The 13076-nt window shown below is 49.5% G+C and overlaps 1 protein-coding gene across 1 annotated transcript in view; it reads right to left on the bottom strand.

The window, feature by feature from the left end:
- Positions 1-1979, bottom strand: part of LOC116948694 (enteropeptidase-like) — a 28632-nt gene extending 26653 nt beyond the window's left edge. The window contains exon 1 of the mRNA XM_076069240.1: positions 971-1979. Coding sequence (XP_075925355.1) covers positions 971-1124 — 154 coding nt within the window. The 5' untranslated portion in view covers positions 1125-1979. The remainder of the gene's footprint in view (positions 1-970) is intronic.
- Between the last annotated feature and the right edge of the window lie 11097 nt (positions 1980-13076).

Raw genomic sequence — 13076 nt, 5'->3', positions numbered from 1 at the left:
ACAAACGTGGGAAGAGAAGCTCTTGATCGAAACAGTGGTTAGATCCTGGCTGCTGGCAGTGCATCAGAGAGAGAGAGAGCATGACTTCTGCAACGGGCTGTGGCTTTTTAATGTTTATCTAAACAACTAGTGGAAACAAGGGTGCCAACAATACGATACACACGTCGTTGGACTTGAGGGGGAAATCACACACGTTGAAGTTGTGGTCAGGTACACACTTACAATAAAGTGTAAAATGTAAATGGATTATCGTTCGGAACCGTACACTGGCTATTAAACTGCCGTGTAGGGAGTCTAGAAGATACAACTACAGTAACATCAGTTTGTCTTTAAAATATTAGGACACATCTTCTTTGGTTCTTTCGGTAAATCGAAATATTAAGACACTCAAGACGTTTTACAGGCAAAACGTAATGTATAGTCTTACACCAACTATTCACACTCTCCCCTATGCACAATTTGTTCCACTGTACATAAATATAAAAAAAAAATGAGAGATGTAAAAATGTAAACAAAAGTAGCGAGTTATGTATCTTATTGTATTCACAAATGATACAGCATTGTTTGGTAGAACATGTAAAAAAAGATAGGAACAATGCTTGTCTTGTGCGTAGCTTAATCAGTTACAGCCCCGACCTGCCAGCCTACTTCCTTGTGCGCAAATGAGCTTTCCATCGTTGCACCATAAATCATTTAATAGTGTAATTTGCTTTGTTTCTTAACAGACATGTTTCCTCTTTATGCAGCGTCATCGAGGAGCGAGTTGAGTATTTATTTGTGCACCACTGACCAACGCAGTGTCTAAATTTAACACGATATTCACAAAGAGGACTAACTTTATTTACATCCACGAAGCATGTGTAGGAAAACAATCGAATATCTTGGCGAACGATCCGTACAGACCCGAAAACACATCGCGAACATAGCTTCCCCCCAAACCCTGTTTTTGTACCAAATCCTTTCAACTCACCGTCCTTGGGGGACAGCTGGGAGTTGCCATCGATGGCCAGCCAGGCCACTGCGATGAGACCGGCGCACACCGCCGTGCCCAGGGCACAGAAGACTATCAGCGTGACCTCGAAGCTGGTCCACCTCGACGATCGCTTCCCCTTCACCTCCTCCATGCTCTCTCCGCTGCGCGTTATGCTTTGAATGGGATAGCTACAGCTTAAGTGTGCCCCAATGTGGCACAGCACCTCTAACTGTGCGGTGCACAGGAGTACTGGGGTGGGTGGGTGAGGGTATTCCGCTCTAAAATAGTTATACTTTGCATATTGCGCATTTCGAGACTTTGGCCGTGATTAATGTGTTTGTGGAACCACGCGTTATCTTTATTGCTCAGTCAATCTGAAATGGGCGATTTTGCAAGCGATCCAAAACTAGACAATAAAAGACGAACTACACGAGGTTTATTTTAGTGTTCATGACCTTTCACATTTTAGTATTTTGCATTTGTTGCTGAGGTTTTCTTTTTGTTTTACTTTCATGAACTAAGTCTTCCTTGAAAAATATACTTTTAGACTTGTTGGGCTCTTAACTGGTCATGACTAAAGATGCAGTCTTTCTCCAAAAATCCTGGATTATAACCCAGTGCAGTCGGTAGATCAGTAGGCTTCGAATTCGTCAATCTGAGGATTAACTCAGCCACATTATCTTAATCTTTGGGGTAGGTAAAATAGGTACCACTTAGCAGGAAGTCATCAATTGTTGGAGTATAAATAGACTGGTCCATGTCATAGACTTGTGGAATTTCCAATAATCTCTCAAGACCACCGAAGAAGACCAGCATCACCCAAAGATTTTTTTGAATACGGGGACAATTTAACTTTTGACTGCAGGAAAAGGAGGGATTTTTTTGGTGACAGTGTATTTGATTCATAATAAAGGTTTTTGGGTTAGATCGCGTTATTTATAAATGTGTCGTAACCCTCCGCCACCCGACACCGCCAATCAGCAAAAAAACTGTCACGTTGACAAAAAGACAGATAGTTCACTACTTTAGCCCACCGGTGTGTTGAAGAGTGAATCCACATTTACAGTTTGAGTACGACGTTTCGCTGGTAAATACATCCAGCATCATCGGGCAATTCGCCAGAATGGTAAAGCCCTCGCTTGCTCCCGGTTTTATATAGAGCAGCAGGGTGACGTCATCACTTAACTCATATTAAGTGCAGTGATTAGAGGCGGAGGGGGGGGGTATTGTAATTATATAATCGATTAGTAATCAGTTATTGGTTATGATTAGTAATGAGTTGTAGATTAGTAATTCTTTAAATCAAAATGTAATGCATATTATTTAATAATACGCTTCCAGGCCGCACTAAACCTGTAGCTGTCAGAGCGATTAAAGTTATTTTTGTTCCTCTCAATTTCAATGGATTCTCTAATTAGTCTTTGCCAGTAATAATTAGTTTTACACACCACTGCAACATTGTCAAAATCAATTGAGTGTCCTTGTTGACAAGCATGTTCTGCCACTGCCGACAGTTGTGTTTGAGATAATTTAATATTTCTCTGATGTTCTTTTAGTCTTACGCTGATGTTACGTCCTGTCTGTCCAATGTAGCAGCTGCCACATAAACAATTAATCCGATATACACCTTCTGTTGATAATTTAGGTAATGCGTCTTTAGTGCAAGATACTAGTTTTTGAATTTTGTGTACTGTACCAAATCTTACTGTAATGTTTTGCTTTTGAAAAACACGGGCTAATTTGTCAGTTACTCCTGAGATATATGGAATTTTTATTGTTTTAACAATCTGGTCGCTTTCAGCAGTATTGCTTTGCGATCGTGATTTGGCATTCAGTGCTGTTAATTTGAGCATTATTGTAGCCATTCTGTCGTAGTGCGTCTTTAACGTGTTTAATCTCTCTCACTAGACTCTCACTATCTGACACTGTTTTAGCCCGATGTATGAGCGTATTGATAAGAGAGGATTTCTGAGCTGGATGATGATGTGATTCTGCATTCAGATAGGCATCAGTGTGCGTTTGCTTTCTGTAAACGCTGTGTGTTATTTTACCGTTTAGCAAGCGAGGGCTTTACCATTCTGGCGAATTGCCCGATGATGCTGGATGTATTTACCAGCAAAACGTCGTACTCAAACTGTAAATGTGGATTCACTCTTCAACACACCGGTGGGCTAAAGTAGTGAACTATTTGTCTTTTTGTCAACGTGACACTTTTTTGCTGATTGGCCGTGTCGGGTGGTGGAGGGTTACGACACATTTATAAATAAACGCGATCTAACCCAAAAAACCTTTATTATGAATAATATTGGTCGCGAAAGCCTACGTGTTAAAAAGACAAATAGTTCACTACTTTAGCCCACCGGTGTGTTGAAGAGTGAATCCACAACATTTACAGTTTGAGTACGACGTTTCGCTGGTAATTACATCCAGCATCATCGGGCAATTCGCCAGAATGGTAAAGCCCTCCACTTGCTCCCGGTCTTAAATAGAGCAGCAGCAGGGTGACGTCATCATTTAACTCATATCAAGTGCAGTGATTAGAGGCGGAGGGGGGGTATTGTAATTATATAATCGATTGGTAATCAGTTAATGGTTATGATTAGTAATGAGTTGTAGATTAGTAATTAGTTGTTAAAGTGTATTTTATTGTTCGGGAGCTGCGTGGGAATAGGAAGGCTCATAGTAAGAACTTGATACTTTAAATGTTCGCTGCTCCATGAACTCGCACCTCTCCCCTCGCTCCACTCCTCTCCACACGCCCTGCTCCAGTGACCGAGACTTTTTCTTCAGCAGGGGGCTTTCTCATTCTTCGCTGCTGCCTCGGTTTAACTTAGAGTCATATTATTTTATCCTTCAAAATTAAATTGTATTTCGTTGAATACAGTAAAGCCGTCGTTATGATTTTCACTCTGAATAAATATTATTTTTAACTGTAGAACCTTCAACTTATATCCTTTATTCTTTGTTTTTTTTATTATTTATCATACCTTCATATCACGCCGATCAACTCGCCCCTACTGGATATCTGTGAAAAAGAGCTTAATAGCTAATCGGATTTCTCTCGGATAAATACAGCTTCTGATTCTTATACCATGTATAACTGCAATACAGATAAGAATAGATACGCGTATTCGAAGATAAATTTGATCAGTCTATGCTAAGTTCAAATAAAGGATGGCAAGCCCTACACTCAATGTTTCTTAAACATTATAAACAGTAAAACCTTTGAAATACAGTGCTGTTTATATAATACTCGCTTTACTACCCAGCTCTGCCCGGGACTTGGATTCACGATGCCCGGCCGCCTTTGTCTCCCCAGTGGCGATGTTCACACACCACAGCAGTTACTCGTTTGAGGCTGAGTCGACCTAGCGGAGGCCCAGGACCGGTTCAAATAATCGTCACCGGTAGTGGCCGTGAGCGGGAATCGAACTCGGGTCGCGGGTTCGTAGCACAGCGCGCTAACCACTACACTACAATGCGTTACGCTTACACACACACACAACAACAACCGCCATTTGCCACTAAGTGGCGGTGACGTCACCACGACGCTTGTGCCAGGCTATGTGCACCCTGAGGCTACGTGAAGTGTCGAACGCCTGCTGGCAGGAGGTCACGGGGCAGACCCAGGTGCCACGGGTCGACTGACTGAGATGACTGGCTGATGCACCACCTGTGCCCCCCACTGTGCCAACCCGTAGTGCTTTAGCCACCCGGCGCTCCGCTCGTTGTAGTGAGCGTCGCTCCTCCGCCCTCCGTTGTTGTTGGAGGGCGACTGCCTTCAACTGCCCAGTAGCATCCTTCACGAGCCTCCTCCACAGAGGCCGATCTTGACACCGCTGGTACCAGTCATCGGCAAGTCCACTCAGCTCCACGTCCTCCTGTACCACATCACTCCATCTCTTCTCTAGCCTGTGCCGCGCCCGCTTAGCCCCCTCGATCCGGCCGAACAAAAGCTGTTTCGGCATGCGGTGGCTGGGCATGCGGGCTTCATGACCCAGCCATCGCAGTCTTGCCCGCCGGAGGAGCTCACCGATGGGACCTTGCCCAGATCCTTCAAGGATTTGTGAGCTCCTCATACAATCCAGTCTGGTTAAACCCAGGATGGATCGTAGGCAGGCCAGCCTAAATGTTTCTAACCGGCGAAGATGTTCCATTAGGGGTGTCCACGTTTCGCAAGTGTAGAGAAGGGAGGGAATGACCGTGGCCGAGAAGACCTGAGGCTTAGTGCAGAGCGACAGACCAGGTAGCTTCCACACAGCGTTACGCAACCGATGAAAAGATATTGCCGCTCGACTGATTCGGAGTGAGACCTCTGCTGTTAAACTGGAGCCAGTCATAAGCACACTGCCCAGGTATGGGAAACTCTCCACTCTCTCCACAACTGCCCCATCACCGATTGGGAGTTGTGGGGGTGGAGTGTTCGATGGTACAAAATACCCAGGCAGGTGCTTAGTTTTGGTGGGGCTGATGGTAAGGCCCCACCTCTTAGTGGCACGCTCCAGTCTCAGCAGCAGCGTCTCCAACTCCTCCTCTGACTGAGCAGCTATTACCAAATCATCAGCATACATAACGTGGTTGAGTAATAGGGAGCCATCCCTTGACCGCACCCGGGCATCGATCAGCCTCCCATTATATCTGTACCATATGGAGATTCCCCCGGTACAGCTATTGAAGGTTTCACGGACTACGTGGTCAGAGGACATCCCTGTCGCACCCCAAGGTGTACAGGGAATGGATCTGACTCCCGGCCACGTAGTTTTACCCGGGCCCGCTCACCATCATGAAGGTCCTTAATGATCGTGAGCAGAGGGTCAGGTACTCCAAAAGCACGAAGAACGACCCAGAGCCCAGGCCTACTGATGGTATCATAGGCCTTGACCAGGTCAATAAAGCAGAGATGTAGGTCTTGTTGGAATTCCCTACACCTCTGCTGTAGCAGACGGACAGAAAATATGGCATCTGTGCAGGACCGCCCTTTCCTGAAACCGCATTGGGGCTCCGCAAGCCTCTCCTCAGCGTGCCTGGCAAGGCGATGCTGAATAATCCTTGCCAGAACCTTTCCCGGCACACTGAGGAGTGAGATGCCCCTATAGTTGTTACAGTCTGTGCGGTCCCCCTTCTTAAAAAGGGGGACCACCATGGCATCCTTCCAATCCTGCGGAACCCGTCCAGTGGTCCAGACTGTTGTTATGATGTCATATAGGGCAGTCTGTGCACAAACGCCACCCTCCCTCAGTATTTCGCTTGGGAGATCATCTCTGCCCGCTGCCTTTCCTGGTCTCAGACTCCGGATCGCCTTCAGTACTTCCTCAACAGATGGCACCTCAGCCAGCCACTCACAGGGGGTGACTTCTTCCAATATTTGAGGCATCGCAGCCTCAGCAGGGTCATCCTCACTTTGTGCCACGATGTTTTCCTGGCTGAGGGATTTTCCCTCCCCCAGGACCTCACAGAAATGCTCAGCAAATCTGCAAACCTGTTTCTGGGGGTCGGAGATTGGATCACCGTTTTTTCCCCTAATGATGGTAATAGGTGTGGCGCTGCAGGTTACTTTTTTGATGGAGTTAAAAAGAGATTTGTGATCACGGGCCACTGAGGCAGACTCCATCTCCTCAGCAACCCGCGACGACCACCCATCCTTGCAGCGCCTCACGGCTCTCTGAACCTCCGAGCGAAGGCTGCGGTAAGCCTCCTCATTCTCTGACGTGGGATTCTGTAGCCGATGACAGTGGGCCTGTCGCTTTTCCTCAACCATCCTGAACACCTCCTCTGTCAGCCAGGGTCTCTGGGGAGGTCTGGACCACGTACCCAAAGCAGCCATTGCAGCTGCATGAGTCACAGTCCTAAACCTCGCCCATTTACCCTCGACATCAGGAGGAGTCGGGGACGATGCCAATCCCAGCCGCAAGCGATGATGAAATTCTCGCTTGCAACTTTCATCAGATAACTGAGACCAGGCCACTTTAGGTCGGAATGGGGTCCTGGGTGTACACCCACCACCGGAGTGGAAGAATGGCAGGCGCATCTTACAGATGACTAGTCGATGGTCAGAGGGCAGATCAGCTCCACGGTAGGTCCTGGTGTCAAGGACATGGGCTCGCATCCGCTGGTCCGTCACTATGTAGTTCAGCAGCTGTTCTTGCTTGGACCCGGCATGCATCCATGATGTTGTGTGGATGCGCCGATGCCAGAACAGCGTGTTGGTAATTACAAGCCCATGGGCTGCACAAAAATCTAGCAGCCTCCTACCGTTGTTATTGAGCTGATCTGGCCCATGCCCTCAAATCACTCCAGACCAGGTGCCAGTATCATGACCAACTCGGGCATTGAAGTCACCCAACATGATGACTCTATCCCGAGGGGCCACTTTAGCTAGCACCTGTGACAGGAGGTCATAGAAGGCATCTGACTCATCGGCTTTGCCTGCATCCCTCCACGGATGTTCATCTTCGGTGGGGGCATAAGTAACCACGACCACCATTCCTCGCCTCCGGTTGATGGAAAGGCGAGCCCAAAGTAGCCTGGGGCTTACAGCTTCCCACACCTCACCGCCACACTCCCACGCCCCCTTCATTCTTTTGTTCAAAAGAAGAGCCACACCCTGTTGTTTGGCAGTCTGCCAAACAACAGACACACACACAAACACACACACAGACACAAACACAGCGCGCTAACCGCTACACTACAATGCGTTACGCTTCCACACAAACACACACACAGACACACACACAGACAGACATACACAGCGCGCTAACCACTACACTACAATGCGTTACGCTTTCACATGCGCGGGTCACATGACAGATTTGACGTCACAGCTCACTTGCCGTGCAATAAATAAATGCATTATTGAACTCCCCCCCCCCCCCAATTTTTTTTTATTTTTTTAGAATTTTTGCATGGTGTACAGTCTGGAAAGTATCCACATGGCAAATTTCTAGTTTGTTGCATGTCGGGAAGTACGCTAAACATTTTGAACAGACACATTCACAACTTTGCCTTTTATATATATGGAGATCTGTTGGTATTAAGTGGATTCCTAAGGCGGTATTGTGTAAAGATTGATTCAGTTCACGTACATCTTTGACTGGAAAAAAACGAGGACACATCTTTTTGACCTCCAGTCTTTTGAAGCAAATACCATTTTCCACTGCTCCCTTCTCTTTCAAGAGATGATGCCGTCGTGTAAAAGGTAAGTATAAACTTGACTTGCATGTGTGTATGTACGTGTGGTGTTATGTGTGTGGGGAGCGGTGGTGTAGCGGTTAGCGCCACGCTGCGCTATGAACCTGGCGACCCGGGTTCGATTCCCGCTCACGGCCAACACCAGTGACGATTATCTGAACCGGTCCTGGGCCTCTCCTAGGTCGACTCAGCCTCAAATGAGTACCTGGTGCGGTGTGTAAACATCGCACACTGGGGAGAAAAAGGCGGTCGGGAGTGGTGCTGGCCACCCACCCCCTTGTGTACTGTTCCGGCCTTCATATGTGCTCGCTAACAGCGCTTGCCCCTACAATTTGTTAAGGCTATACAGGGAATATTTGTCTTTGTATGTTTGTTTCGCACTGTGCTAAACGGAGGTGCGGGCCAATCCAGAGTTACCAGTTGTATTCGATTTTGCGGCGCAACAGTTGAAACAAGAGGGAGCTTTATTAAATGCCCCCCCTCCACCACCACCCCCGCCTCCGTGCACCGAGCAGTATGAATGGTGCACAACACAGTCGATGGGCAAGTTGCTCGTGGTGGTGGGGTACTCCTACACCTTCCGAGGCGTTTGGCCAACGTGGCAGAGGAGGCCACGTGCCTCGTGCTCTCTATAGCTCCCTCTCTCGTGGATGCCCTTCTGACAGCAGTGGTGTGAGCAAGCCTTATACAGGGCTCTCCACTTTTCACCCCTGTTTTCTCCCTACCACTTCTCGACCACAGAGGGGGCACGCTACGTGCAGGCAGCGCTGCTTTTCGGCGAGACAGAAGAGCATTGGATACAATGCTCCATAGGGTCCTGGGACACTGAACAATTATCGACAAACCACAGTTTGCCGCATAGGCTTCAGGTTGCCAAACAAACACACATGGTCGCACTCGATACACGCAAAGTACTTGCCACAAATGACGTTAAGTCCGGTCATCCTCACAACAGAGGCTTTTGGCTGACCATCGAACAGAGACGGTCACTGCATCGCGCGCTTTTAGATGCCCTTTTATGGCCGTCTGGAACGCTCTTCCTTCCGAAATTAGGAAGCCACTGGAGCTATGCACTACTACATGTAGATTGAACAATCATTTCTTTAGAACTAATCTTTGTGTTTAGTTTGTTTTCCTTCCCCCGCACCTCCGATTAGCATGGTTGGCTAGTTCAACATACATACATACATCCCACGGCAGATGGTTTGGCACATCATGACCAGTGTTAAGAGCTACATAACGATGAATGTTCACTCCATAGGTTCTGGGTATTAAACAAAATCATGCTGTAGTCCATACTTCTTCAAGCCAACTTATTGTAATGTTTTGTTTTCATTGAAATGTCACAACTGCCGGTCACATTCTCTAAATGTAACGCTTTGTGTCATAGAGTACTGTATTACATTCCACACTTCACTGCCACCTTCCACAATGTCGGTTAAAATATTTGCAGATAAAATGTTCGTCGGTTCCAATCTCTGCAGAAACGTTTTTTTATGCTTCATAAATTAACGAGTGAAAATGAAAATAAGACCTTTTGAAGCTACGAAAAATGTTTTGCCAAGAAATGACTGGCACCATGTGAATATCTGAGTGGCTTAAATACTGTACAGTCAAATTAATGTCATGTTACAAGGGAAATAAAAAATAAGATAAACGTTTAAATGACGATACACGTACTAATGGTGTCCTTTAATCATGAAAAACCGCACTGTCTCAGCTTTTTTGGTTTCCAGGCTGGTCTTGCATCAAGGATATTGCCTCATTCCATTCATGAGTCATGAATGGTTCATTAATGAGTCATTCCTTATCCATTAATGACTCATTCCATAAATTAGTGGTGTGTGTGTGAACTAAGAGTACCCATCCGGGGGAAAACCCCCCCAACATATGAAAGGATTGCCATGCAAAAGTCTGCACAGACAGCTTCAAGAATAATAATTAAGTCGTACATCTATTTTTTTTTATCAATTCACCCTCCACCCCACCCTACTCGCCTTAGCTAGGCAATTCATGTTTTTACAATGGAAAATTATGACGTGCCATGTGTGTTGAATGTGTCCCTTTTACTCTTAGCAATCACGACCAGCAGCGGTTATTCGAAATCGGAGTGAGTCAAAATCCCGGAACTTGCCCAACATTCAACATGCACTGGCGTAAATGTTGTGGATTTGCTCTCCAATACACCGTGTGCTGTACTAGTGTAGTGACATAGCACTGACTTGTACAGCAGCTACAACTGCAGGTGGGCACTTAGCGCACATGCCAGTTGAGCATATACACGAGTGTGCTGGCAGGGCAGAGGAACTGGGGCAAGGGTCACGGTAAACCTTGTGGGGAAGCCCCTGGAACTCTCTGGTGGGTTCTGGAAGGGAGGCGCGGTTATGGCGGAGCCAAGCCGTGCCCAGGGGAATATAAGCAGCGTAGAGCGAGAGCTTCGGGCTGCCGGTTCTGGGATTGGACTCGTCTCGTTGTCGCTGTTGTCGTCGCCGCCCTCGTCGCTGCCACCTTCGCCCGATCATTGCACGGCCGAACAGTAGTTAGCTGTCCTGGTCGACGCTGTCAGTGCAACGCGGACAGAGTCGTGTCTGGGATGGGTCGTGCAGTAGCGTGGTCGTGAGAGAGAGGGGGCCTGAGTGGTGGCATGAACTCAACAACAATAAAAAGGGAGGACGGTGCCTCCTGCGACCACCTAGTCTCCGACTGAGTGTGTGTGCGACGCACGCCATCTGCACGCACACACAAGCCTCAAGCAAGAGAACGAAGAGGAGACACACGACACTATATTTGGTGTAAGAAGTGGGGTATTAAAAACCCACCTGTAGTGTCATCGGGACGAGGACGGTGAGACGGTCATCCCTCCGACAGCCCCAGGACCCGGGAACCCAGTTACGAAGCCCGTGGCTGCTGGGCAGCGGAGGAGCTGCCGCGGATTGGTGGGACAGCTGCTATGCATAATTTGCGAGGTGAGCAGCTACACATCCACCGAGGAGAGCGCGGCTGGGCGTCGACGGCGGGAGCGCCTAAGCAAGGAGGCAGGAGCAGCTACGCATAGACGGAGAGAGGGCGGCAGGGCATCGACAGGGGGAGCGGCTATGCCAGGAAGTGGAAGCGGCTACGTGTCAACAGAGAGAGAGCTGCCAGCCGTCGACAGAGAAGCTGCGCGTCGACGGAGAGAGAGCGGCTGGGTGTTGATGGCGGGAGCGGCTACGCGTCAACAGAGGGAGAGAGCTGCCGGGCATCGACGGAGAGAGAAGCTGCACGTCGATGGAGAGAGAGCGGCTGGGTGTCGATGGCGGGAGCGGCTACGCGTCGACCGAGAGAGAGCTGCTGGATATCGATGGAGAGAGAAGCTGCACGTCGATGAAGAGAGAGCGGTCGAGCTTTGACGGCAAGAGTAGCTACTCCATGTGGTGGGAGTGGGTGAGCGTCGATGGAGAGAGAGGCTGCATGTTGATGGAGAGAGAGTAGTTGCACATCGACGGAGAAAGAGAACGGGGGCTGCACGTCGACGGAGAGAGAGTGGGAGCTGCACGTCGACGGGGAGAGCGGCCGAGATTTTCCCGTGGCCAAGTGCCGACCAAGCAGCATAGCGGAAGACCGCCATGTGGAGAGGGGCGCGGGCCGGCATGAGGCGCGGACCCCAGGGGACGGTGCGGAGGAGAGCGGGAAAACAGAGAGGGAGCTTCCGTCGGAGCAGGAGCAGGGGGCTCCGGACAGGGGAGCATGCACATGGTGGGTGCCATTTTGTCACCGGAGGACCTTCCGTGGCTGAGGGACGCCATTTTGAGGCAAGGGTGGGAGTGCGCGGAGGAGGCACGGCGATTGACGGAGCTGCAGGAGGCCGCTCCTAATCTGGCACAGGAGGTTCGCACAAAAGATTCCTTCAGAGGGAGCGGATGGAGGACGAGAGGCCCTATGCCTTCCAGGCAGCGCTGCTTGCACTGGGACGTGAGGCATACCCCCTCGTGAGTGAGGGGGCGCTCGACCTTTGAGTGGCGGAGAGGCTGCGGGGGCTGACGAGAAGATTGAGGGTTGCCCTGCCCTCTACCCTTGGCGAAGAGATTTCATCCTCAATGGTGGCCAGAACCATGCAGGTCTTCGAGGAGCAACAGCAGCAGGCAAGGTGGGAGGCCGCAGCATGGAGCCTACAACATATCGTGGCGGTGGTGGAGGGCAGGGGGGCTCAAGAATCAACAACCCCGTGGGAGGACCCGCGGCGGGGACAGCTCCCTCTGCCTTGGAGACCCACGCCCAAGTGTTTAATGTGTGGTCGGGCCACACTGCTGCGGAATGTCGGGGTGACGAGTAGACATCGGTAGAGTCACCCGTGCTTGTTGGGCCGCCGGCACAGTCAACTCAAGCCTCGTTGGACTCAGTCTCTGAAGCCTACCGAGACCGCCAAGTGCGAGGTCAAAGGGACCGGATCCGAGTGGGCGATGCCGAGCGGTGAGGGGCCACGCCCGTTGAGCCAAGGACTCTGTCTCCATCATCTCTTGGCCCTCCGGGTTCCGGAGGTGCAGACCCTGCTGGGACGGGGGTGACCGGCGCCATGGACCGGATCACGTGAGCTATGTCCCCGAATGGGGGGACTCTCCCTTGCACTGAGAGGAGATCCGGGGGTGAAGGGGGGGTTGGGGTTAAGGGCCTGGGTTAAAGGGAGATGGAGGTGATGTGCCGATTCGTGAGTTCAGGGACGCCGCATTGTGTGTGGGGGGGTCGCCGATTCACGGATGGGGGGCGGTGAGAGAGTTGCCGATTTGTTAGTTCGGGGACGTCGGAAAGGGAGTGTTGGTTTATTATCGGGGGGTACCAGGTAGCAGTGGAATGTATTGTTGATTGCGGAGGATGTCGCGGTTGTAGCGAGATTGTGAGGGAGGTTTTTTTCTTTTCTCGTTTCTGTTTCTCGAGTTAA

The sequence above is a fragment of the Petromyzon marinus genome, chromosome 2 (genome assembly GCF_048934315.1).
Source record: "Petromyzon marinus isolate PM22_M1 ecotype Great Lakes invasive population chromosome 2, UKy_Petmar_22M1.pri1.0, whole genome shotgun sequence".
Classification (NCBI taxonomy): Eukaryota; Metazoa; Chordata; class Hyperoartia; order Petromyzontiformes; family Petromyzontidae; genus Petromyzon; species Petromyzon marinus.
The sequence above is the reverse complement of the archived record's forward strand: the minus strand, read 5'-3'. Positions and strand labels throughout refer to the sequence as shown.